Raw genomic sequence first — 26,765 nt, 5'->3', positions numbered from 1 at the left:
AGGAAAAGGAGGTCTGCAGACATTTCCAAACATATTAATTTCATGTGCAGAAGTATAGCATGGATAATAACACATTCTGACATTCCCTTCCCTCTTCCAGCACCCCAAAACACAGAAAAGATAAAGCTCAGAAGCAGAATATAGGATAAGATTTTAATTGAAAGCTACATAGGGTAAATATTCTCTTAAGTTGTGGTCTTGTTCCTGTAAGTTTGGAACTGTCTACCTTTGCTGGTAGTGCACAGCAAGATTAGACACAACTATACATTTCGGTGACATATTTGATGATTTAAATCTCTTTTTACCTTCTTCCTCCCTGAACCCCTGACAATTATACCCAATAAATAAACCCAGCTTCTTCTAGAAGGCTATTCCCAGTAACACATCTTGCAGACTGATCACCAGTTGCTGTGTATGGGACATTACAGCTGCTTGTGGTCTGAGAAGGAATGAATTACATCTTTTATCCAGATTGACAAGGGCAAGAAACTCTAATTGGACATAGATGCCTGGTATGATAGGAATGGGCCAAAGGTGACCCAAACCAGTATCAGCTATAATATATTTACCCCAAATACACTAGGACCAAATTGCCTGGTATCAACTCATTTGCTGCATGTACAAGGTGGGTGGGGGCCAGCTCTGTGGCACTGCAAGAGAGAGATCAGTGCAGCAGCACTTCTGCCATTCCAGCAATAAAATGTACTTTCTGAAGATATTTTCTCTGTGATCTCTTAATACTACCAGAAACACTTGTAAGTCCCCTGTCTTTTTTCTTTCTGATAGTATTTTAAATCGATAAAATCTGATAGAACAAAATGAACAGTATAAAAATTACTTATATTTAACCGAGCATTACCAAATAGCCATCAGCTTTTTCTAACATTCTGCACTCTGCTCCCTCTTACTTAAAATATTCAGAATATATGAGCTTGAATTTTTAAAATCTGGTCTTAATCACTCTGGTGACACTGCATTTAAAGTGTCCTGTCAGTACTCTTTTGTAAAGTACTCTCTGCAATTACTGTGATTATAAATGAAAGCAGTTGGTAGCACAGCAGATGCCCACGTCCATTATGAACTACTGAATAAACTATTGCTGCATTGAGTATTACCCTGCTCCAAAGTAAAGCAAGATTAAAGCTAATTGTTTCCTAGCTGGTCCATCATACTGGGGTGTCACTGACAGCTTGTGTGGGTCTCCTCTTAATCATTGTAGTGGTCTGGTATGAGTCAATATTTCATTTCATATTACACTTGGAGGTATTGCAAGTGATGCTGTCTGATAGATAGTTGAAAACCAGAGTACTGGATATACTGCCAAGCAGGTGGGAGCCCATTAATGAAGGAGTCACTGGCACAATCACTTTAGCGATTCTCAACCATGTTCGAGATAACTACATTGCTACAAGTATCCTGAAAATAAGCACATGTGTAAGAGAACAGACACTGCCCAGGTCACCAGTGCCAAAAGAGTTTGGAACAAACCACAGCATATGTGTCTTTCCCAGTGATATCCTAGGGACGTGGGGAGGAGCTGGAGGAAGGGAGGGGATAAAGAAATACAGAATAAAAAATCTTCTGAACTTTATCTGTTCAGTTCTGTTACGTTAACATAGGTGTCTACTGTTTGAGGTTATCAGAGACATCTGTACCAGACCTACAGGAGATGTGGGTCCTCCTAAAGCTCGATCTTTAGGGCATGACAGGATGTTTTAGCAGATAACAGACTGGCAGCATTCAGGGAACTTAATTACTCTTCAAGGATGTCAGCTGCCTCCAGACTCAGACACCAAACCTTAAGGATCTAATGGGGCATCCATTTCAGCCAGAAGAAATCTATCATGAGCAGTTATGATGCCTGCTCGACTGAGTCTCATTTAAGACAATCTATTGGGTCACAAGATTAACTGAAATTCAAGTATTGCATTTTTTTGGATTGGGGTGAAAATGCGCTACAGTTACCAAGGATAACTTTCTGAAGCATTTGCAGACTTGTCAGTAACAGTTTACACTAGAGTGCTGCTAAGATCCATGACTGGTTTACCTGAAGAATTTTCTATGGAATAAAATACTTCTGGGTTTGAGTATTTTTTATCTTTTTACTGGAGGAAAGGGTGAGAATGACCAAAATATCCAAAGATTACTTTCAGTGTGACTCATTCACTTGGGAAGCCTCAGCATAAGACTCTCCTGTAGGCAGAGTCTACTCTTTCCTCTAGAAAGGAACATCAGAACAAACCACAAATGCAAGAGTGGCATTAACTTTACAGTAAATTTGCAGTCCTTTACAGTGAGGGTGGTGAGGCACTGGAATGGGTTTCCCAAGGAAGTTGTGAATGCTCCAACCCTGGCAGTGTTCAAAACCCGGTTGGACAGAGCCTCGGGCGACATAGTTTAGTGTGTGGTGTCCCTGCTCATGGCAGGGGGGTTGGAACTAGATGATCTTAAGGTCCTTTCCAACCCTAACTATTCTATGTAGGCAATGGAGCCTGACCACACAGAGGTGACCATGTCAGGGCTGCATGCATCTGCCCATAAGTAGTCATCTAGTGCCTACTGACCCTAGCATGTCCAAGTCATCTTGGGGCAACTGGCCAATAGGAGACACTATTATGGGAGATCTTGTTAAGATGTTAGGAAAAAGTTCTTTACTGTGAGGGTGGTGAGGCACTGACACAGGTTGCCCAGAGAAGCTGTGGCTGCCTCATCCCTGGCAGGGTTAAAGGCCAGATTGGATGGAGCTTGGAGCAACCTGCTCTAGTGGACAGTGTCCCTGCCCATGGCAGGGGGTTGAAACTAGATGAGCTTTGAAGGTCCCTTCCAACCCAAGCCAGTCTATGATTCTATGATATGTGTTTAGGTGGAGGCCAGGACGGATACGTTACAGTATCCCCAGTGGTGCTAGACAAAACTGAGTCAAGCCCTAGATCTCTGCAGGCTGTAGTAGTGGTAGCTCAGACATCTTCTCCATACATGAACACCATGTAGGCATGCAAATTTTGTCATCTGAAGCTGAATTTCATCCTATACTTCATTAATTCTGCTATTCACATAGTACCTTGTTTGAAATGCCTTGATTTACTTTTCTGTATTTATTTTGGACATCGAACTACAGTTACATAAATTTATCCAGATACACCTGCAGGTGTCTGTAATAGGTGGTAACATTCTTAGTGTTGTTATTTACCATGGATTATTAAGGCAGTGTTGTTTGCTTCCCAGAAATGCAGCTGACATTTTGCACAGAGAGCTATTTGCACTTCATGCTTTTAGCCAAAAATAAATTTCAAATATCACTCCCTCTTTCCTTTATGAGCAGGTAACCTCAGAGTTGTCTTGCTGGGCATTCAAATACGGTGAAATGAAGTGCGTTATGTTTACTTATTCCCCCCATTTCACAACACACTGTCTTTTCCAGAAAAATATATGCTCAACCCATGACACACCACATTTCCCTTAAAAGGTTACTAATAATATCCAGTCCTCCTGGTTGCTAATGCAATACTTTCAGTTTAAGTAAAAGAAAACTAAAGACTAATTCAGTTTTCAAAAGGAATGGCAGATTTGTATGTCCATATGGATCCCCTTAAAAAGGAATCTGCTTTCCAGTGACACCAAGCAGCCAGACTGTGAGAGCAGGTCACTTTACTGGTCTTTGAGGATAGGAATCAAATGCCAGATGCACTCAAAGAAACCCCACCTCCTGTAGCATAATGATGTTAGGCATTTACTCTAATGACAACACAGCATGCTTTCACGGGCTTTCTCACTTTTCATGCCTTTCCAAAGAAGTGACTCTGGTTGTGACATTACAAGGCACAAACGATAGATTAATCCAGCCTAATGTCAGGTGCCTCTCTGTGGTGCTTAAACTGGAGGAGTTTTCCTAGGATGTATGGAGACAATGGACACAGTCTGGCATCCCAGGAGATGCTGAGAACTGAACTGTCTCTGGTGGTGCCTTTCAAAGCCTGAGGTAGCTTGGGTTTAGTGTTTCACAGCTAGATTAAAGTTAGAGCACTTATCAATGCAAGCCAAATAACTAACATGGAATCACAGAATATCTCAAATTGGAAGGAACCTATAAGGATCATTGACTGCAAGTCACTGCTCCTCACAGGACTACCTAAAACTAAATAATACAACTAAGATGATCATCTACAACTTGTCAAACCCAGCCAGGGGTCCAGAAAGTCCTTCTTGGTATCAGTCTCACAATCCATGCTCCAGACAGTGGTGGCTGACCTTTATAACCACTTAGCCTTCACCAGGTTAGAAGAGAGCTCTAGCTGTTTCAGCCCCATCACTGCTGTCACTCAGCTGCACAGAAAAGCCCAGAAAGCCCAGCACTCTGAAGTACCTGCCAAGATCATTAACTACTATTTTAATATTTTTTTGGTGGAGAAAACAGGACCTATATATTTCAACCTACTCAAACCCACTTCTCTGGCAGTGCCTGTTAGACACAGACCAGCATGAAGCTCTTCAGGCACTCTCTGACCAGTGGAAGAAACTGATTTTCTTCCTTCCTGTTTGTTTGCTGATGGCAGAGGACATTTGCACTGTTTTTTGGCTAGCACAGATGGGAAAGATAGAGTTTTCTCTTTGGAGACCTTGAGGACTTCTAGCAAGCCTAATACAATCTTTGCCAAGTATTTTATTTTGTTTACAATAGCAAAATGCATGAAGCTGCGAAGAAAAACTTCTCATAAAGGCAATTTCACTGCATCAAGGAAGTGTGAGATCTAAGTTTAAGACAGAGACCTGTAGTAAGAGGTCATCTAGTCCATCTCTCTGCTACTAAAGGATTATTTCTTCCTTAGAAAGTGTATTTTCCAATCCTTTGCACATTTTCATCTGAGGGCAAAGTTTACCAAGAGAGTATGCCTGCAAAAAGCAATTTACGTGATCAGTTATTTTCTATATTATCTTTTCTATTATTTCAGCTATTTGTGCTTGGATAAGAGGCTTATATCTTCCCAGCCCAGTTTCTCTTTATCCTGTAATCAATCTCATAATCCTATTCTCATGGTATTTTAGTTTCTTGCTGTCAAAATGCTGACAAATATGATACCACAAGTATGTCATGAGGTCCTTGTGGGCAGGGGCAGGTGGGAGAGAATAGAGGTCGGATCAGGACTGATCTCCTTTGTGTTTCTTGCCCAAGATCAGCTACAAAAACACGTGGAAATGGGAACATGGATTTCTTGCCTTGCAGCCACAGAACTTCCCAAGTGGACCGTGTTTGATCCTACAAGGCAGGCAGTTGTGCATGAGAGGTTTGTAGGGCACTATAGTACCAGTTTGTTGCAATAGGATCTTTTTCTTATCAACTCCATGTAAATCTGTTTGGTGAAATAATTGGTTTGTCTGTTTAAGACAATTTAATGAGAACAATGCACCAAATTCAGCCTATTTCCCATGTAAAATCCTCAAGCTACTTTATGATGGTAACAAGAGTAGATGTTCTTCACAGGAAACTAAAAATTGAAGCAATATGGTAGGAATAATCATCACATATGCAAATACAAAAGTAGCTATAACTTCACTGATTTCATGTGAATGATTTCCATTTTCCCTAAGAAAGAAGAGAACAAGGCCTGATTTCCCCCCTAGCCTCACAGCTACCACATGCATTTCCAGTGCCTGTGCAGAACAGGGCTTGCAGAAAGTGTGCTTGACAAGTGGAACCTTGGGGCATGGCTGGCACTCACACACTTCCTTTAGGGTATCCGAGGCATCTAGGGTTCTCTTTATAGACAGGCTAGATCTAGTGCATATGGTCAGAGGAGCTTAAGCCCAATGTGCCCCATTCTAAAACTGACAGCTGCATGGAAGAAATTAAAAGGAGCAGTAAAAGTGCCTTTTGTCTCCATTAACTCTGAAGAATAGGTAGGGTGGGGGATACAGCTGTAGCTATCTGCATGCTTGACTCTAGAAACCAGGTGAGATGAATATGTCCCCCTATCCCATTAGTCTTTTTCTGTGGTATTTACCATCAGGCTAGGAATTTTGCGCACTTTTCTCCACTTGGAGTGTTGACACTACGTTTCCTTGTAGTTTCAGTGGTCTCTTGTGCAGCCAGTTGTCTTTAAGCAGTACAAGGTAGAGAAGTGATGCCGGATGGCAGCTGTGCTCACATACATTTGGTGGTGTGTGCACGGGTGAGGGGAATGGTCTCCCTATTTCTCGCTTCAGAGTTTAAAGTGGTATGCATAATTAATAGGGCAGATTTCTTGGTGCTGTTCTCACCACTTTACACAGGAGTAAACCTCCCTGAGTAATGGAAGGGTAGAATAAGCCCATTAATCACACTTCAGAGCACCTTTGTGTCACGTAAGAATTTTTTTTTGAGGTTATTTTAAGATGCCATTCACCCCTCCCTGCTTTTAGTGGAGCTGTAAAGCTGCACTAGCACTGGGGGATGTCAGACCTGGCATGGGTACATCCTATTGAGAGGGGGAGGCAAGCAAAAGGCACCACATCAACATTGCTCTTGCTGCCAGCCTGACATGCTGGAACACATGATGAAAATGCCTCTTCAGAGAGGGATGCTGAACTGGGAGGGGAAGCTGGTGCTTCCCCAGCTCCCATCTCATAAGTACCAGCTTCTCCAGGACCCTGAAACCAGGCAGAGCGAGGGGCCTGTGTCCTTGTCACTCTGAAACACAGATCTGAGGCAACGCATGACACTTCTTATCACAACCTGACGGATCCCTCATCTTGCCAAGTCGTTTTCATTTGTTATCCACTACACGTGCATAAATGCACACACTAACCATACCACACCAAGTGTTGGTCTAAAATTACTGAATTTAATTTTTATTTGCTGATGACTTCCAGTGTTCTTATGAAAGTAAGAAAGTATCAGAAGATGACTGTCTGGAAACCAAGGGCTTCCTGATCTGAAAATCTTATTCTCCATGTACTGTACAAGAAAGGAGGGTGGGATGGTGAGGGGAGGCAGATAAATTCTTTCCACTCCTAAATCTGCAGCATGAAAACAAACATGTTCCCGCAGGTTTTTAATCAGATATCAAAACAACACTAATTCACCAGCATAGCAAGAGCTCCATCAGAGCTGCAGTGGACTTCTTGAACCACTGTCTAGACAGAAAAAAAAGTGCTGTCAGGAAAGTCCAGTTGCAAACCTCTCCAGCAAGACAGCTGTGTTCACGATGTTAAAGGCTCAACATACCCCAGAAGCACTAGGGAAACTATGGAAAGTTTATTGATTACAAACCAAGAGACAATTACCTTTGTGCTAAGTCAACAAAAGTGTTTAGCTGTCATGGTGATGAGGATGTCAAGACAATTACAGAGCGAAACAAACTGCACAGGCTTGGACTGACTGTACACTTTTGTGAGTCTCTGCTATTGCTGCTCCCTGCAAGGCATGTGGTAAGAAACATCCGTATTATCCCTGGAATATTTTCACTACTCATATGCAAACACCACCTCATCAGCAGTTTTACCAATTATTACACAATGACTAGACACAAGAAAAAAGCCCTAATTTTGGAAGTTTAAGCTCTGAATTTTTTTACCCAGAGACCATGCCAGTCCTAACCCTGCATGGCTAGGTTCATACGTGGGACACTGCCCACACAAGGCAGAGTGGGATCTCTGAAGTCATCCCTTAAAAACTCAGATTCTACACCTTCCCTGAGAGGTGAGCACATAGCCATGTCCAAAGATTGCACTGAGGTTTGCACTCAGTCATCTACATGCCATCATGTCTCTTGGGCAGTCAGGACTGGAGATTGAGACAAACAGGTAATTCTCATTCTCACATGGCAGAAAACACCTCAGGAAAGATAAGCCGCAGAGAACCAAAAGGACAAACACACCCCCCACCTCGAAACATAATAATGAAGAAAAAAACCCCAGTGATAATGGCCACAGTAAATAATGACTTCCTTGAAGCCAATATATTACACCAAAGCAAAATCAATATGAGGGTAGGCCCAGAGACTAGAAAATTAAATCCAAGAGTCAATAAATAATTAATATTAGCTTTGTGCCTTTTTTTTTTTTTTTTTTAAATGGAGGGAAACATTTCCACTCAAATGTTACTTTCTAAGCAATTTCCCACATATGATATAATTTCGGCTCCATTACAGAATCACACTTTCTTACTAAGTGAAATGTGAGTACGATACCTATTTAGTGAATTTGGAAGGTGTAAGGAGGTTCTGATTGTTTACATTTTGCAAGTGCAGATTCCTGGGAGGGCAGAACAGAGTGACAGAGTTGTCTGCTAGCCAGGAAGGCTTATTTCAGGAAAGCTACAAGGTAGATTTCTCCTAGAAATTTTGCATGGTATGAAATTTCCTCCTTTACTGCACATGGCTGTGCTTACAGCTTTCACGTACCTCTGCTCGAGAAGACCCATAACTCAAAAGCATAAAGAAATAGGGTGGGAGGGTTTACCAGCAGTGGTTTCTTAGTGTTTCCTAAATACCTAGGGAGTTATTCTTCAGTTTTTGCAAGGAAGGAAAGGACATGGATGTCCTTCCTTTCTTCACACAGTGTACGTCTACAGGGTAAAGCTGGCTCTGTGTGTTGCAGAGAATTACTAAAACCACAAGAAAAGCACTTAGTGTAGGACTGGCTACCAGCATCTTTCAAATCAAATCTGTTCTCAACTGTGTGATCAAAGCAAACTCTTCTATCCCAGCATGATGACCTTATCTTTAACTACTTTCTTATATCAGGAAATACAAAGGTATTTTGCTGATGTGGAAATTTGAAGATGATTTTGTTTATTAATCATATTCTGTGTGCCCAGCTGAAATCCCAGCAACTGGGGTTGTTCAAAATCTTCTTTAATGCAAGATGAACATAAAATTGGGGAAGCAAAGGAGAAAGTCAGCAGTGTAAGCTGTCCATAAGGGCATTCTTATGGACGGCAGGCTGCTAGAGAGAAGAAAGGAACTGAGACGTAGGCAGCTAGTCCATTTTATGAACTAAAAATTGCATCTGCAGTAGTAAACAAAGACAAGTCAAGGCCTGTTCTCCACCCCTGAGGCTAAGCAGCTGACCTCCCCTCCCCACTCTTCCCCCAGGCAGAATTGCTTTGTGGCTGCTGTCCCCCGAACACCCAGGCACCAGCTAGGACAGGGTGGTCAGGGAATGTGCTAACCAAAACAGAGGAGGGACACTCATCATGTTTGTGTTCATGCCCTAGCCAGTTTATAGATGTAGCCACCTGCCTGTGTTTTCAAGCAGAAAGGCTTCAGCAGGCATTTGGCACTTGCTGAACCTCCCAGAAATGGGATGGCATGACATCTAAATGTGGGAGACAAGAGAATGACAGGAGGGGATAAGAGTCATGGAAATCCTCCTGGAATAAATACCCATACAGTGGAGTTTGTAGCACAAGGAGCATGAGGGTGCTCTTAGTTGTGTTGTTGCAATGTGGCGGGGGCCAGAAAGAGAATGGAACTGGTGGTGGGGAGGAGGGGCAGCAAACAGTGGCAAAGTGGGACAGAACTGAGAGTGGAACTTCTTGCAAAACATCCATTCCGAAAGACAAATGAAAGCACCTCTTTTCATCTCCAGGAAAATTCAGCACGGAAAAAATCAGTATGCATCAATCCAAACTCTAAGACCAGTTAGCACATATTTTCTTCATGAGAAAATATGACTCTTACCCATAGAAGGCAGAGTTTCTGTACAAAAAATGGGCTTGGTCAAAAAATAAAACCCCTTTTGCATTGAAATAATTGCAATTTCAAATGGTTTCAGGGCAGAGACTTGGAATTTCTTTGTGTGTTGGGAAGGGTCAAGTCACAGAATCACAGAACTGTTAGACCTAGAAGGGTCCCCTCGTGATCATCTCGTCCAATCCCAAGTCAAAACACACAATGAGATGGCTCTCGCAGAAAATGTCATGCAAGGCTGAAAGCCAAAGCAATATTGAAACACAAGGAGATCTGCTTAAAGCATGAGACTAGGAAGACTACAGCAAAGATATGTGTTAATGTCAAAGAGGGAATTACTATAATCAAGGCCAGAGCTGGCCGAAAGGAAAGAAAATAAATTTTAGGTAGAAGAAAAACAAAGGAAGGGCAGATTTGGATCATGTTCAATGAGAACTAATTTAAACAAGAGTCTGCCTAGGGATGACCCAAACAAACCAGAAAGAATAAAAGGTAACACATGAAATCTAGGGACATGGAAATAGAACAAGAGAGACTTAAGAAGAAGAAAAGAAATGTGTTAAGAAGGACGAAGAAACAAGGTCTGATTCTCCTTTCCTTTGCACCGTTTGCAGCAATATATATAGAGAGATTCTCCCTGGCAAACATGGGCCAGAACCTTTATTGGATTTAGAGGAATGTAACAGAGTAACAGAGTAAGACCCAGCCAAGCTGACTTTCGGGAACAAGAGAAAGCATTGGATGGCAGCAGGAGACCAAAGACAGGACCTGTTTCACTGCAGGAAATTCTTACTCTTCGGTAAGACCAAAAAAGGCAGGAAGTTGTTATTTAATCCTGTGTACTACATTTTTGTTTCCAAACATATTTGTCCTTGGGAAGCCAGAGACTATGTACATGTTAGTTGGAGAAATACAGGTATGAATATGCACGGTACATGGAAAAGATAAATTCCAGTCTCTTAAATATCATACACCTCCTAAGAAGGTTAAGGCTGTCATGACTAGCTGTTTGTTTCACATATCCCTTTGAACCAGCTATTTCTAGAGGCAACTGTTAGAATTAACTGCTCACTGATGGTTTTTGCGGGGAAAGGTAATATTTTTAACTGACTTGTTTTTTGTTTTTAAACAAAAGTGTAAGATGTTTAAGAGTAATGAATAAAGTATTAAATTTGTACCGCCTGGTCAATTTTAACATTAAAACTTTCCCTAAACACATGTTATGAAGAATTCTGTTGTCATTACCCTTTCAATGACATCCAGACAACTTGCACAGTGACATTAATAACAGGAGACACATTTAGTTGTGTTACCTTTGCACACTCTTGTCCAATTAAATTTGACTTAGTGTCTTCTAGATTTTTAATAACTACTCAGCTATTAGCAAGAACTTAACCACTGAGAAAACCCTACTTACACTATTAACCAAGGACAAATATAGTACAAAAAATGGTAGTATTTTCCCCTACTGATGCCTACTGTATTGACAGGGCTGCAGTTTTTATTTTGAAAACTTTGCACCTCTTCAACCTCCAGACTACAAGCAAATCTCAACAAACATTCCATTAGTATCATCTTCACAAATAAAATATGTATATGTACACATATATATATGGTAGATCCTATTAAAAACATTTCATTTTGTCAGCAGTTCATATAATGGAGTCATTGCTTAAGCAATATTTTTAGAGAAGTATCTCTGACTTGGGAACACAATTAGAACAAAAGGTGTAAGGATGGTTTCCAAGGGACAGGTTGATTGAACTAATGTATTAGCATTCTTCTTCCTCCATATTTCTAAGTCATTTCACACCCATGCAGGTTAATGGGAGATAGTTTCATATTCCCTTATCCACATACCTACGGAAGAGCAGTAGCATTATTATCAGATTTTATTCCTCTCTGATACATCACAGTGACTCACTTACAGATCAAGAAGTAATACTTATAATTATACTGATGAAATTCTGCACCAAATGCCAAAATCTGTCACAGCCCACCAATGGATCTGGTTTGGATTATTGTTTTGGGGAATTCCTTATTTCACAGATGTAAAAAAGAGTCCAGTTTTTGTTTTCAACCTTCTTTGAGCTGCATCAGAAGCAAAAGCTTGCTCCTCTTCTGTACCCTAACTTTCATTAGCATTTTGGCTATTTGTATTAAAAAAAAATCTACCTTCTGTGGATGGATGTTGCAGGAAAAATACTGGCAGATTTTAGTAGCTATATTCAACATTGACACCATATAGTACCGTGAAAAAAGGAACTGAACACAGTTGTCCCCTAATACATGATGCGTGCTCAGATTTAGTTACTAAGTGCCAAGATTCAACTCTTCAGAAGAAACAACTGAGCCTGTGGCAGGAATCATAAACTTATAAATCTGGAGTGACAGAAGGAAGCAGATTACTTTTTAGGAGCTCATTTTGAAAGTAGTTTCTCCTCCCATCTGTTCTCAGGTGCATTTCTGTCTTCTCTCTGGGGCAAAGTAGCCCTTTATCTCCAGGCTTTGAATGGACTCTACTTAATCTACTATACAGTGGCATTTTTGAAACCCAGCAATCTTTGACGGTCCATTGTAAATATCCTAAGGTTAATTTCCCCAGCCTTTCTAGCATTAGCATCTGATGTTACACATGAAGGTGGGATACACCTACCCAATAAAATAAATGATAGTTATTTATGTGGGCACTGCTAAATCACACAATTTTTAAAGCCTGGAGTCTTGGGCAAAAGATTTGTCTTTAAAGTAACCCATACAAGGATGCAAGCTTTCCATCTCTGGTAGGAGTCATCAGAAGCAACTGGATGGTTGGTGTCAGGATTTATCTTTTTGATCATCACATGCTGCTGTTTCTGGTGAACCTTTCATTACACTTGAGGATGTTTAATACTTAAGTAGGTATAGCCAGATGTTTACTTAAAAGCATCGGCTACCTCAGTGCTCTGCTTCCCAGACACTGTTCAAGCAAGGATGGATGATGGGGAATAAAAGTAGAAAAAATTGCTCTGGGAAAAGTGGACTATGCAGTAGCTGGCATGGAAAATGTGAAAGGTAAGCTAGAAAATGTGCTGTGGTTTAGCTACTTTCCTCTGAGGTTTGAGTTCTCCAAACTCAAATGCTGGATATATCTGCTACCAGCCATAAGCATACATCAGTAGAAGCAAAGGGGATGGTAACATGCTGACAGCTGTTTTGACCCGATACTGCTTGTGTCTCCCCATGTGCTTATTCATGTATTCCAGGCTGCTCTTCTGCAAAGCTGCATGTGACTTGAGAAAGAAAATTCACCTCCCTTATGTAAGTGTCCAAGTTCATGAGACAGACTCAAATGACACTTCTACTTCTTGTTAATGATGCCTTGGTCTCACCTACTTCTCTTAGACCCTTCTAACTCTCCAGCCCTTATCCCCAGTATTCCTCAGCTGTCATTATGGCTCCTGAAGCTTTCTGATGAGTCCTCCTCCTCCTCCATGGCGCCCCACATGCACTCCACTTTGCAGGTTTTGCATGTCCTGACAAAGACTGCTACATGCTTATTGTCATCTGTTTATCTGGTGGCCTTCTGAGCTGATGTAACCAAAACCACAAATGCACATTTCCAGAATGTTGGGAGCTGCTGAAAGAGTAGATTAGGTGAACAACTGCATGCAGGACACAAACATAAGGGTGCAGAGAGAGCAGAGGGAAGGCAGTGCTCATGCAAGGCTTGTGACAACCTGAACTTCTCTTTGAATCTCCTGTGGATGCATATTTCCTTGCAAAATGCTGTTCTCCCCCAGCTTTATATAGTTGCACCTTATCACCTCTTCCCTCCATTGTGCAATAAGTGGAACTGGTGGCCCAAGGAGAGTACAAATGGTGGTAGAAGTACAAAATACAAAGCTTGAAGACACAGACCTCTCCTGTGGTTTGAAAACAAAAACCTAAAATTGTGTAACTTGGACTTGTAATACCTTCTTCCCAAACTTGCTTTGATTTCCAACAAACAGTTTAACCTAGTATTTGCAATTAGAAGGCACACATTATTTTATAATTCCAATTTGTTTATCTTAATCATCAGATCCAATATAAATACTACATTTCCCTCCAAGGAGATTAACTTTTATTCACAGAGTGCTGTCTTCAGTGGCCTCCATGAATGAGAGCATGTTTGTCATTAAATGCAAAAATAATTACTTGATTCAGGGCAGGAAGTCTTGCTGCAACTCTTGAGTTTTACATTTCTCTAGGGGTAGACAGTAAAAATCATGAAAATGAGGCTTCAGTAGTTCCAGATTTGTACATAATTTGTAAAGAAAATAAGAAGATAGTTGGAAAAGTGCTATCATATGTCATCAGTGTTCCATTTTAGTTTTTTTATTGGCACAAGGAATCTTAATGAATGAGGCCTCATTCCTTTGGCATAAAGCAACCCTTAGTCACCCTGTTAAAGTTTCATGGTCTTGAAACCCCCTGATGTAATGCCTCATGTCTTTAAAAAGTGTCTGAGTCTTGCTCTAGCTTTCCTCAGTGACATTCCCATCATGTCAGGCAGAGATATAAGTCTCATCTGAAGACCTTCTTTGTCTGTCATAATATGCTTTGGCTGCCTGAGCTCTTGAAATGTAAAATTGTAATCCACTTTTACCTAGGCCCACTAGATGCCTAGCTATTTTGCTTATGAATTTACCACAAGGTACAGTGATAGTTCTCTATATCTATCTCATTTAGACAAAGAGAAAATACGACAGATTATGATAAGCTTCTTTCAAGCCTGGTTGTGATCTGCTGAGAAATTTGCAGTGATAGAGATGTGTAAGTGTTGGGTGAGACAGGACTTCATGGCTAGTTCTATCCTAACAAACTGAATGTGCCCAGGAACATTTTCTGGCACTGAGGACAAATGCGCAAGACCATCTTGATCCATATTCTTAAACTTCTTCAAACCCAGCACTGATGACAAACTTTCAGCTGGGATAGTCCCTTGCCTTTGAAACTCCCATGCTGTTGGCCAGCTGATGGATTCCTACATGGTGGGCTACTGGTTCTCCTACACAGATGGCCACATACACACCCTCTCATGTTCCTAGATTAGAGATTATGGTGCTCATGCAGTAACACTCAGTAATTAATTCTAGGAAATGCCTTTACATAGAAACAAAGCTCCAGTGCTGTAGGCCAGACAATCCAAATAGTAGCCCCATCTTACACATTTACACACTACACATCACAGCTACTTTTGTGATTTTTTGTTCTGTTTTCTTAACTGCAAGCATCAAACTAAAGGCAACATTAGCAAACAAATTTAAAAAAAGCGAACAAAGGTAATCAGAATGACATGTTTATCACAGGCCTTTCCTTTGTTCTTAATGTTTAAAAAAAAAAAAAAAAAAAGAAAAGAAATAAAACAATTGACCTGGATAGACACAAATTTGCAGGCACACATAGAAAGCGATTTTGCCTAACTACAGGATTACAGACATAGCTAGTAAGTATTAGATAGCCACATGAAACCCAATGGTTCCTTATGTTACTTAGGGTCTGTCACTGAGGAAAGTGATTCAGGGCATGAAATTGCTGTGAATTTCTTCTTATAGACTAAGGGACCTGTAGTCCCTTCTCTTTCCCACTTGAACAATCCTCCCAGTCCCAAATCTCACTCTTGCACATCGTTAAAGCCAGGATCTATACCAAATGGCCCTTCATTCCCCTCACCCTTCTCATCCTCCTAGGACATTTATTCCCATCCATAATGCACTGGTGGCACTCAGGACAACCTTCTAGTGTAGGGAGACAGACTTTTGTGGAAGAACATGTTGAGATGGAAACACTAAGAAGTTATCATTCCCCATAGCTTGATTACTATCTTTCTTGCCTTGCTGCAGAGACATGTCTCTGTCAGAACAGCTCTGATAATATGTCATTTTATCAACAGACTTTGGCTGTTAAAGATAGAAATGGTGGTAAATGAGACTTAATGACGTTTTCTTGGCATCTGACCAGCTTAAGGATCCACAGATTTTAACTTGATGGAGGTTTAGCAACACTTTCCCAGAACATCTCCTCAAGGAACCGTCTTACACTGACTTGTAGGAAGGACATGTAGGGTGGGGCAAACCTGTTTTTTTCCAAGAATGTGACTGGAAGGTGCTCTTGGGTAGCCAAGTTAAGCCCCCTGATAATATGGGTTGTTTCCTTCACAAACTTATCATACTCTATCTCATACACTGCTGATTTGGGGCTAGTCAGTCTTGCTGGAAAGTCCTCCTAAACAACCTCACTGTGCTGACAGCCAGAAGTCTCCTTTCCAAAACCCAGCCTAAAGGTACCCACAGTGATTTATATTCCTTTGTTCTGGGATGAGCAATATCCTGTCACCTAAATTATTCTCCTGCCATGCTTAGCTCTGTATTCCCCTCATCAACTTCATGTTCTGATACTGTGCTTTTCCCAGTACCACTTAGTCTTACTTGAGCATCAGTCATTAATGGAGTGTATTAATTAATGGGGTGTATTGCATATCTAATATTGCAGATGTCTATGCAACAGCATTCATACCTTCTGTAATTACCTTTCCTGATATTTATTGAAATCTCCCTTATTTTTTTCATGAATGCAACGTATTGGTGCATGGGTACATCATACTGGTTCAGTCAGCCAGAGTGATATGTACATGAGAGTATCTACAGCTAAATTTGCCTCCCAATACTTCAGGGACAGAAATAGGTACTTTTAGGGGCTATTTAATCTGATACACTTTAGATGCATTCTTGGGTAAAATATTTTACAACTTCATGGATTCCATTAACCAGATCTGACTACAAAGGCATCTCCATGCAATTATCTCAGATGTAGATGTCCACAGTGACTGATACATATACTTCTATTATCCTCTCAAACATTTTCTGTTGGTACGCTACTTGATCATAACATAAATTCTTAAATAGGGCTGAGTGCATGACCTTCCACTTGGTATTTCATTATTCCATGCATCACGCATTAATTCAATGATAATGGTTATGCATTTTGTCCTACAGGATAGCCTGATACCCTAGAAATTGATGGTGCTTTCTACCTTCATGTTCTCATAAACTATTATTAAAATTTTCCTGAGTGAATAGTATTTCCATGGACAGTAGACAAAAAAAGAAAGAAAGAAAGAAAAAAAGCCTAGGGCTGATCCTAAAAGAGCACTTCCAGCCTTATATTTCATCTTCCAGGAAAATTCTGAAGATGTCAGAATTTCTCTGGTTACAGACTCTACATCTTGGCATGCCTGTGACTCCAGGAAGACAAAATCCACCATGGAAATGTAGCAGTGAATTACCAGCTTGTGGCGGATTGGGTGGTGAATGCGCCATGAAAGTGCTAGGGGATATATGTAAATCAGGCAGAGGTGAGATGACACCAGTACAGGGCCTCAGCCCTGAGGGTGTGTTAATGCATTGCAGCTGTTAGCTTGGGTTAATGCTAACTGATGCTTTTTGGGTGTTGTCTATGTCATACACAGCCAAATTGGAGCATGAGCAAATTCAGATAGTGCATTTCTGCCCTGTGTCATGTTGCCCTTCACTTGATGGCATTTCAGGAGAAGCTGGTATAAAACAGGCGTCATCCAGGCAGAAGAAAAAAAAGGGTGCTTGGCCAGTGTACATCATGCACACAGAATGAGGTTGGAAGGTTGTTCTATCTGTGATTGAAGTGTCAGTTTTATTCATGCACGTTGTTAGCACCCATTACATGCAATTGTCCCCTGAGAAGTGGCTGGTGTCATGCTTGACTCTCGTGTTGGCTGACCTGCCAGAGTAGGGGGCACTAGCGATTGCCTCACTACCCAAATTCCCCTACATCTTCTTAATAATTCCTGTCATGGTGATTTTCCTTATTAACCTCAGTAACATACACATATATAACATACGCATAAGCCCTTTATAAAACTTAACATAAAGCATAATAATTCAGTTAACAATTTCAGCAGCTCTTTCTCACAAATGAGGGAGAACTATTTTATTATAGTTGGCCTTACCTTCCAAAGCAGCTTCAAATATTGTAAAAATGCCATCTGACAATAACAGCATAGTCCTATTGTGCCAAAGGCAGTTACACAGCACATACTTTCCAACTATGTTGTAAAGTTTAGTTCTTTGAAGATGACTTCAATATCAGCTGACCCACAGTAAAAATAAATTCACGTGGCACTGCATTGGTCCAAGACATTTGCAGGATGTATAAATACAAACCAACGATTTCAGATTTACTAAAATTCCTTTCAACAGCTGGACTGCTCTATAACGTGAAGTTACCCAGGGCACTTACTAACTTTGCTGAGTTTTCTTCCACCGTTCCTTTGAATTTATGTTAGTGAGACTTGGGAAGACCTGCAAACTGAATCACCGAAAGTACCACAAACTTGTAGTGGTTGTAACTCTTCCAACATCAGTTTGCAGACTTTACTTTAGTAGTTAAGGTCTGCTGTGTAACGCTTAGCCTTGCAATTGGGAATGTGACCACAGACACTACCATAAGTACTGGCAGATGTGACAAGAATCTTGGAGATGCCAGAGGAGTAAGATGGCCTTCTCTCTACCTGCAAATTAACATCTTGAATTATAGAATGACAGAATGGTTTGGGTTATAAGGTATCTCAAAGATGATCTAGTTCCATCTCCCTGCACAGGCAGGAGCACCTTCCGCTAGATCAGGTTGCTCAGAGCCCCATCCAATATGGCCTTGAACACTGCCAGGAATGGGGCAGCCACAGCTTCTCTGGGCAACCTGTGCCAGTGCCAACCTGGTTTAGTGCAAACCTAACTGTTAAAATGTAAATTAATGTAAACAAAACAATGCTCTCTGTTTTTCTACAAGCTCTTTCAAGAACTATTCTATCCCAGCAGCTGAGAACCAAAACTTTGTGTACTTAAAAGCAAAACAACCACTAAAAGCAATCAGTAGCAAAACCCAACATTTTTTTATAGCAGCATCTACTATTAAAGAATTCTCTACATAAACAGTAAGCCCATTAGAGCCTCAATGTCAAAGATGCTCTGTTAAGCTGAACAGGCGAAACATTTCCACAATGACTGCAAGCCAACAAAGCGCTCCCTAAGATGTCAACAGGGAAATACAATTCAGTCTTAATAGTTTCAGAGCTTATGTAAGCCATGCTTATGGGACAGTCTATTAAAAAAGCAAGTGAGCAAGTGACTACTGTAAAAACAACCTGTAGCTTCCTGGAACATGCAGGCTAAAGACATGAGAAACTCTACTCAAAGACATTGCACTAGCTATAAGGTTCACGTGTTCTGGACCAAAATTGAAGCAAAATAAAACCATCTTTCAGTACAGTGACAGTTAAGGTGCTATTCCCTCCTGTATAGGAGAGAGATCTGGAATCCCTTCAGCCCCATGATTGGCCTAAGAAATAAAATCATTATAACTAGCCCATGTGCCTTTATTCTAACAGAACATTATCTGTTCTGCAAAAATGCGTAAGCCTTCATTCCTAATTAGTAATGCAATGCTGGCAATTTTGTATCTGGGATATGAACAAGTTTCTCTGGGTGACAACTTGGTTCATTGAATTAAAGCTATGGAGCAATGTGAAATTTGCTATTTCTGAATTTAAAAATGGTACACACATACCAGGAAGAGGAGAGAAAAAAACACATACCAGGAAGAGGAGAAAAAAACATCTTGAGAACTCACCACCAAGTTTCCTATCACCATGACCAACAAGAAGACGAGAAGGCACAGCGGCTGCCCAGCTACTTCCATGCAGTCCCACATGGTCTCAATCCACTCCCCACACAAAATTCGGAAGATGATGAGGAACGAGTGGAAGAAATCGTTCATATGCCACCGTGGCAAATTGCCAGTCGTGCTTATCTTCTTCACATTGTCTATGTAGCTTTTCCCAAAAAGCTGCATTCCTACCACAGCAAAAATAAAGACGATGATTGCCAGCACAAGAGTGAGGTTACCGAGGGCACCCACTGAATTACCAATGATTTTGATGAGTGTATTTAAGGTCGGCCAGGACTTTGCCAACTTGAAGACTCGCAGCTGTGAACAAAACATAAACAACAGTGTCAGTTCACAGAAGCAACGGACATTTCAGCTGATGAATTATTAAAGTGCGTAAAACGTGAAAGACGCTGAATGCCACAGCGTGTGGTACAAGGTGATTCTAGCCACACTTCCTACTAACCTCACTAGTACTATTAATAAAATATCAGCTGGATTTCTTGGATGAGAATTCAGTTTTCCAGAGCTATGCTCTGCCTCATTAGATAGACGGGCTTTTAGCTGCTCATTCCCCCAGTATCATAATATCTGGGGAGAGGATGGAAGGAGAAAACTCAGGTTTTAGTATTTTCTTTTACACTGCTTTTCCTCCTCAAATTAAACAGCCTGGTAGGCATCTGGGGGAAGGGGTTTAGGGTTTGATCCCACAAAGGGAGAAGCAATTCCTCAGTGTTTCAGAGCAAGCCTCAGCCAGATGTTATTAGCTGTTAGCTCCCAGGGTGAAAATCACCACTGTGCCGAGGATCACGCAATCTATGCACAACCCACGTCCCACTTAAGACCTATTTTAAGGACGTAAATGGTGCCTAGCCCTTGTGCTGTGTTTTCAACCGAAGGTTAATTTCAGCCCTATTGAAGAAAGATTGATCAAAAACTGACAGGAGACTCTCAGGATGTAACATAAGCAGTGAAAAATTAGCATTTTTGAGCAGTGCAGAGAATTTTGGGTAAAAAAAGTCTTCTGCTAAATGTAATCATAAAGGCTTATTTTCCTGGTCTTTCCAAGTTGTGAAGCCGTATCATGGCCAGAATGATTAGCATGGACATCCTGGTACATGAAGTGCAACACAAATGTCAGGCTGGCAAGGAAACTACTTTTCTGTTCCAATACGCCGACAGTTTCTCATTAATAGAATAGCACTATCCCATGCATAACAAAGGAGCTGACAGCTAAGGAGTTCCCGTGAAAGACAGATGCTATGTTATGCTGATCAGTTCTAGGAAAAAAAAATCATCCTGTGAATAATTCAAAGACATCTTCTTTTGACAACATCTAAAAGAACAGTGGCATGTTTATAACATAATTTAGGAATAACAACTTCTAAAGCAACATTCTAGCTCTTGCATTTCTTGGGCTATCAATTATCTGCTGACTATGCTAAGAGGTGTACAGGTACAAAATGGCAGATTCTTATTACAAATTGGAACTCAAACATTTTAAGTGTTCTGCAAGTACCTGGCACAGCTAGAAGGAATCAAATTATGTTCTCGTTTACCCTGATGTAAATCTGGAGCAATTCCATTTATCGTGCAGCCTATAATTACTGTCACGTACTGTTCACCAGTTTGCAGCAATTAAAGTCTTTATCGGCAGATGCGTTTTTAAGAAAATATGTTGCATTCATGTCAGTTTATATATAATAAAAGAAGATGGATAAGAACAGAATAAGACCATTACCAGTCGAAAGGAGCGTAAAACAGACAGGTTTCCCATACTGGACAAACCCAGTTCCATCAGGCTTAGAATAACAATTATGCTGTCAAAAATATTCCAGCCCTGCTGAAAATAGTAGTAGGGGTCAAGGGCAATTACTTTGAAGATCATTTCTGCTGTAAAAATTCCAGTGAAGACCTGCAGAAAGAAAATATGAAGTCAAAGTAACCTTTTAAGCACACCTCTTTGCTTGCAGACTTTCCACTGATACAGGTGAACACAGCAGAAAGCAAAAACCCAATCATTTTACAAGCAAAAACTTTATTTTTCATGCCTGATTCTTTATTACTATTACAACTTTCTCTAGTCTTTTCACAATAATATTTGATAATGCTGTAAACGTACAATGACATCCAAGTTCAAGCTCTGGATTGAAACATACATTCCCATCTCCTTCAATCATCTGAACAATCCCAGTGGTAAAAAAAGAAAGTGTAAAGGTGCCTTTTATAAAGGTTAAATCTGTTCATTTCAGGGGAGAAAGCCAAATAAATGTAGTGTGAGTGTTAAAGGGTATTGGGTTGTAGTGTACCTGCTGTATTATCCCTTTTTATTTTGTTATTATTGTCAATACCAGGGCAATGTAAGCCTCCAGTCATTCTGAGGTTATAGCTGACAGGTGATTAGAAACTCTAATTTGAGTCCTAGACTTTTTTTACAAATACTCGTGGCAATTTTCTTTTGACAGCATCTTGGGAACATATTGCTTATTTATGACCCAGTTCAAATGTCATATGGCAGAACTTCTAACTGGAACACTTTTCTTTAAAACAACATACAAATATTAACTATGAGGCAGAGGGAGAAGGGGAGGGAAGGCTACTGACAGCAAATTCAGTTTTAATAAATTCCTGGCAAAGTATCTCAGAGAATCAGATCTTGTGCTTTCGTATGCCTCCTTAAGTAACATTTTAAATGCAAAACGCAAGGCTACAATCAACTGAAATGACAAAATGTGGGCATCAAGTTCTTCATACATGGTTTCATTTTCATTCCAAGTCTCAGTACAAGCTACACAGAGCTTCATGTTTCTGAAAAATTCTCTACTATACATATATATTAAAGCACACAGTTTTCCATGAAACAGTCAACGTTAATACACCATGTTGGTTAAAAACCAGGGGGGAATCCAGAGCTCACTTATTAGTAACATACAGTCAAAGAGAAATGTTTTCCTTAATATAAGCTAAATATTTGCAGCATTATCCCAGCAAAACTGATCAACTTTGAGCAATGGAGATGAGAAATTCAGTAAGATGTAGAAGAGAAAAGTTAAGATTATATAGTTTTGATATTAAACAATAAAAATAATTTTTTATAGCCTGCATTTGAGGAATGCTTGGCTTTACTCTGTCATGCTTCAGGAACGAATTTTTCCAAGCAGTCATTTTACACAGTTTCTTGTATAAAATACCTTCTTTTTCTCATCAGGACATTGGACTGCAAAAATACTTGTGATGTATCAACATCCCATCACCATCTCTTAGCAAGAACCCAACACAACGACCTGTCTCATATTTCTAACTAGCCAACAATTTCTGAGTCACGGTGGTCAGAGATACCAAAGCTTCCCACCAGAATGCTTCAATTTCCCTCAGGACAGAGAACAAGACAAAACTGGATGTCTGTGAAATCATATCTAGGGGACTGCCTTAAAAAACACAATACCATGCTGCATACATTATGCAACCATCTTGCTGAGAAATGACTCAGGAGGATCACTTTCTTTGCCTGAATCATTTTAATCAATAGACTTCTGAGAAGGAAATGTCACGGTAAGATAGCAAAATGTCTGAGCCTTCCTAAAGGCATCAGGAATCGTGTATGTGTACCAGTTATGAATTTCAAGCGGCAGTTGCCAAATCACTGGCACCTAGTACACACTGTCTAGGCTTGGACAAGAGGCTGGATACTTAAAGTGATAAAGGCTGGAAAGAAAACAAGTAACATAACATCCCACTGGAGCTAAATATGACACTGATGATTTGGAGAGCTTTGTCTTAAAAAAAATTAAAATCTTTTATCTATCATTTCAGCTATTTAGGCTTTAATATTGCATAATGGTATCTGTTTCTAAAGGAAATAAAAATTGGGGGAATCTTGTTCTATCTACCCATTTTTTAAGTGGTGGCATCACATGGGCAGATGAACCATGTACATGTGCTTGGCTGGCCTTCTGATCACATTTGAAAATGTGTATTCCTGTAAGTGGTGAACTAAAGGAGTCTCAAGGTAACAGATGCTGCATGAAGTAGATGGACAGAGAAGGAGATCTCCAGTGACTGCTAGTGGATAAAGAATTGTTCTCGGAGAAAGCAAATCCATAGCCTACTTTCATTCTTTCATTTCTCTCAGAAACATTTGTTTTGAAGAAAAAGTGACCAAAATCTGCCCTTTTTAATACTTCCCCCCATTTAATGCTAGTGTAATCACTCAAAGAGGGTTAGATGCAATGGGAGGACAATGGCCAGCCAGCATAGGGGCAGAGGAGGGATCTGGCAGTCTGTGGCTTAGGGAATGCAGTCACCTGGCAGCCTGCCCTGGAGCTGAGATTCTCTCTTTCATAGGAAATTGCAAAAAAAGTCAATTTTCATTACTAATGACTTTGCAAAATCCTCCATAAATGGGGCTGCCTTCCTCTGACCTGCTCTACTCACAATCAATCCAGTTATGTGGGAGTTTAAGCAAAGCTGGTGATGGGGAGCTGAGACGGTCTGGCATCCCACAGACCCATCCTGGGATCTCAGGGGAAGGGGATCCCATGCCATCAGCCTGCCACAGAAAATATTAGCAGGCTTTATTGTTTATTTTAGATTTTAGCACAAAGAGGAGAAACAGCTCTAGGTAGTGCTGAGGAGCTCACAGTAAGATTTTGGGGTTGGTTTGTTTGTTTTCAAGATTTTGCAAAATTCGTTTGCAATTCCTGCCTCTGCTCATTGTTTCTCTTTCCTTGTTGGCACCCTGCTCAGCCCTGCTCAGTCCCAGCAGGTCTGCAAGAACTGTGTTGGTAAGGAGAGATGGCAGGAGCTAGAGTTTCACTGCTTGTGGTCTGCAAAGAGAGAAGCTGATCTGCCAAAAGCAGAGTAAGGAGCAGGTATGTTTACCAATTGCCAGAGGGGGAAATGGCAGCATTGCCACCTGCTCTGACGGATAGTGATTCTGAAGGAGTACTTTTAAGTCATCTTAGAAGGCCACAAACTGTTGAGCAACAACAACGAAGGCTGGCTGCAAAGTGGAGCTGGATGCAGTTCTGTGAGATGACTTTCGAAGCTACCTTATCTAGTGCTTTCTGCAGAGCATGGGTCTGAAGCAAGGGAAACCCAAACAGATTTTATACACAGAGCTTTGCCAGCACACAGCAGCTGAAAAACTGGAGACTGGTCTCACAGCCTAGGAGAAGAACCTCAACCTGTCCAAGAAGGCCCAGAGCTAATAATAACAAGGGCCAGGGTAAAGGAAAAAATCCATACGTGATTTACCACATATGCTAGGACTGATAGAAAAAGTCTGATTAAGTCTGATTACTGCTACTACCCACCTAAACCTGCCAGCGTAGGATGCTTCTCCCTAAAGGCAGACATCACATCTGTAGTGTTTCCGCATACTCCCACTATAGTTGACTGTGACTAGAGTCAGTGGCCTCCAGGACGTAGTTCACCTTATCCAAAAGTAAATGTCTTTAAAACATCGCATTAATTATGCATTAAAATTGTCCATTATTCTTTATTGACTTTAAAGGAAGAAAAAGGCAGCCAACTCTGACAGAGACTCCTATGCTGTAAACACCTAGTTAGGCAAGGTAAATCCCACTTTGAGATGGTGCAGCCTTCATTTTTACAGAAATAAAGGTCTTTCTTCATTTCCGCTGTAAGCCTCTCAAATGCAAATTTAGCAGCATCCGTGTTCCAGGGTACTCCAGACTTACTTATGGTCCTACAGGATATGTCCGTTTCTACCACTAGATTTTAGGGCAGTTCTACCATCCCATAGCTAGATAGCCTGTGCTTTTTCCAATACAGACTCTTCTAAAATTAAAAGGATGTTAAAGCAGTAAAACATGGTAACTTTTATACATAAACCCAGAGAAAGACAATTAAAGAAAAAGCTTCCGTTTTGTAGTAACTGCAGAATATTAGTGGCCCCCTGGGTTAACAAATTGTACTGCATTGCCTCTGGAAAGGCTTTTCTGCTGTCCCTGCAGCTTGGCTGTAGATCTGTCACTCTGCTTCTCCTTGGAGAAGTGCGGTCTCTGCTTACTTTGCAGTTCTATCCCTGGCTGCTCCAGCCTGCGTGTTCAGAATTCCCCCCTGAAGCACAGCCATGCTTTGCTCCACATCCCCGCTGCCCCAGGGTTTGCATGGGTCCCAGTACACACTGCTGGACAAGGCAGGGAGGCACAGTAGGACATACAGAAAATGTAGCACAGGTGACTTCGCACATACATGTCTACCTACATGTCTACGATGAAACAGCATTCTATTTCTCTCCAGGATCTTGCCTTGGGGTTTTTTTCTGTAGGTTTTTTGGGGTTTGGTTTTTGTTTGTTTGGGTTTTTTTGTTTGTTTGGTTTTTTTGTTTTTTTTGCTTTTAACTTAGAAGTCACTACTAGTCACCAAGAGCTGCCTTATCATTGCTTTAACAGAAATCCCAAATAAACTTCATTAATCCTTATTTTCTTAAACAGATACAAACTTGATACCTATCAGGAACAGCCCAGAAACATGGCTTTGGTGGTTACTAATGACATTAGAATATGTTAGCTTAAAAACAGACCTGAGTCTTCCATTCTTTTTTCTTCACCCGCAGGAAGAGGTGACTGTGGTTTTACGTGACATAAGCAAAGCAATGCTGACAATATATCAACATGGGGTCTTCCCAACCTGTGGCCAAAACTTTAAAAAGCAGGCAATATACTCCTCAGGTAGCACTTCGAGTTCATGTTCACTTACCAAATTGCCTATGTAAAGCATGTGGTCAAACTCCTTCGTCATCTTATAATGTTCCAAGGCCATGAAAAGCGTGTTCAGCACAATGCAAAGGGTGATGGTGAGGTCGGTAAATGGGTCCATTACCACAAACTTGACAAATTTCTTGATTAAAAGCCAAAGCGGGCAACAATCCCAAATGAGAAATTTAACAGCAAAGTGGTTCCAGCAGGGAGGACATTTCTGGTGTGATTCCTCAAGCTCTAAGTCACAAGCAGTAAAGTAACAGTCAATTCACACTGAGTTATATGACAAGAGAACACTTATAATGACTCATAACATAAAGGAAGGCCCCTGAATTACCCAAAAATTTTTTTTATAATAAAAATATTTCTGTCCTAATAGGCTGGCAAATTACACACATTGGGGTTTTTGCCAGTTGACCTGAACTTAGCAGACAGTGACTTATTCTGAAAGTAATAACCTTTTAAAAGTGTCAGAAGCAAAAAGAGAGAATCACACTAAATACGTAAAGTTCAGCATTATATATAGGCTCAGATTTTCACTCTGTTTTCCATTTTTCCAAGTTCAAATGGGTAAGAATACACTATCTTTATTTAACTTAGATTGGAACGTTTTTTTCATTCCCAAGTCACATTTTAGAAGTATCTT

The 26,765-nt window shown here is 40.6% G+C and overlaps 1 protein-coding gene across 1 annotated transcript in view; it reads right to left on the bottom strand.

Annotated features, from left to right (window-relative positions):
* Positions 1-26,356, bottom strand: part of LOC104403470 (sodium channel protein type 5 subunit alpha-like) — a gene marked incomplete at both ends in the record, with an annotated part of 27,005 nt that extends 649 nt beyond the window's left edge. Inside the window, 3 exons of the mRNA XM_010011616.1 lie at positions 19,356-19,712; positions 21,133-21,306; positions 26,118-26,356. Of these exons, the coding sequence (XP_010009918.1) occupies positions 19,356-19,712; positions 21,133-21,306; positions 26,118-26,356 (770 nt within the window). The remainder of the gene's footprint in view (positions 1-19,355; positions 19,713-21,132; positions 21,307-26,117) is intronic.
* Between the last annotated feature and the right edge of the window lie 409 nt (positions 26,357-26,765).

The sequence above is a fragment of the Nestor notabilis genome, unplaced genomic scaffold (assembly GCF_000696875.1).
Source record: "Nestor notabilis isolate BGI_N333 unplaced genomic scaffold, ASM69687v1 scaffold13063, whole genome shotgun sequence".
Lineage (NCBI taxonomy): Eukaryota > Metazoa > Chordata > Aves > Psittaciformes > Psittacidae > Nestor > Nestor notabilis.
The sequence above is the reverse complement of the archived record's forward strand: the minus strand, read 5'-3'. Positions and strand labels throughout refer to the sequence as shown.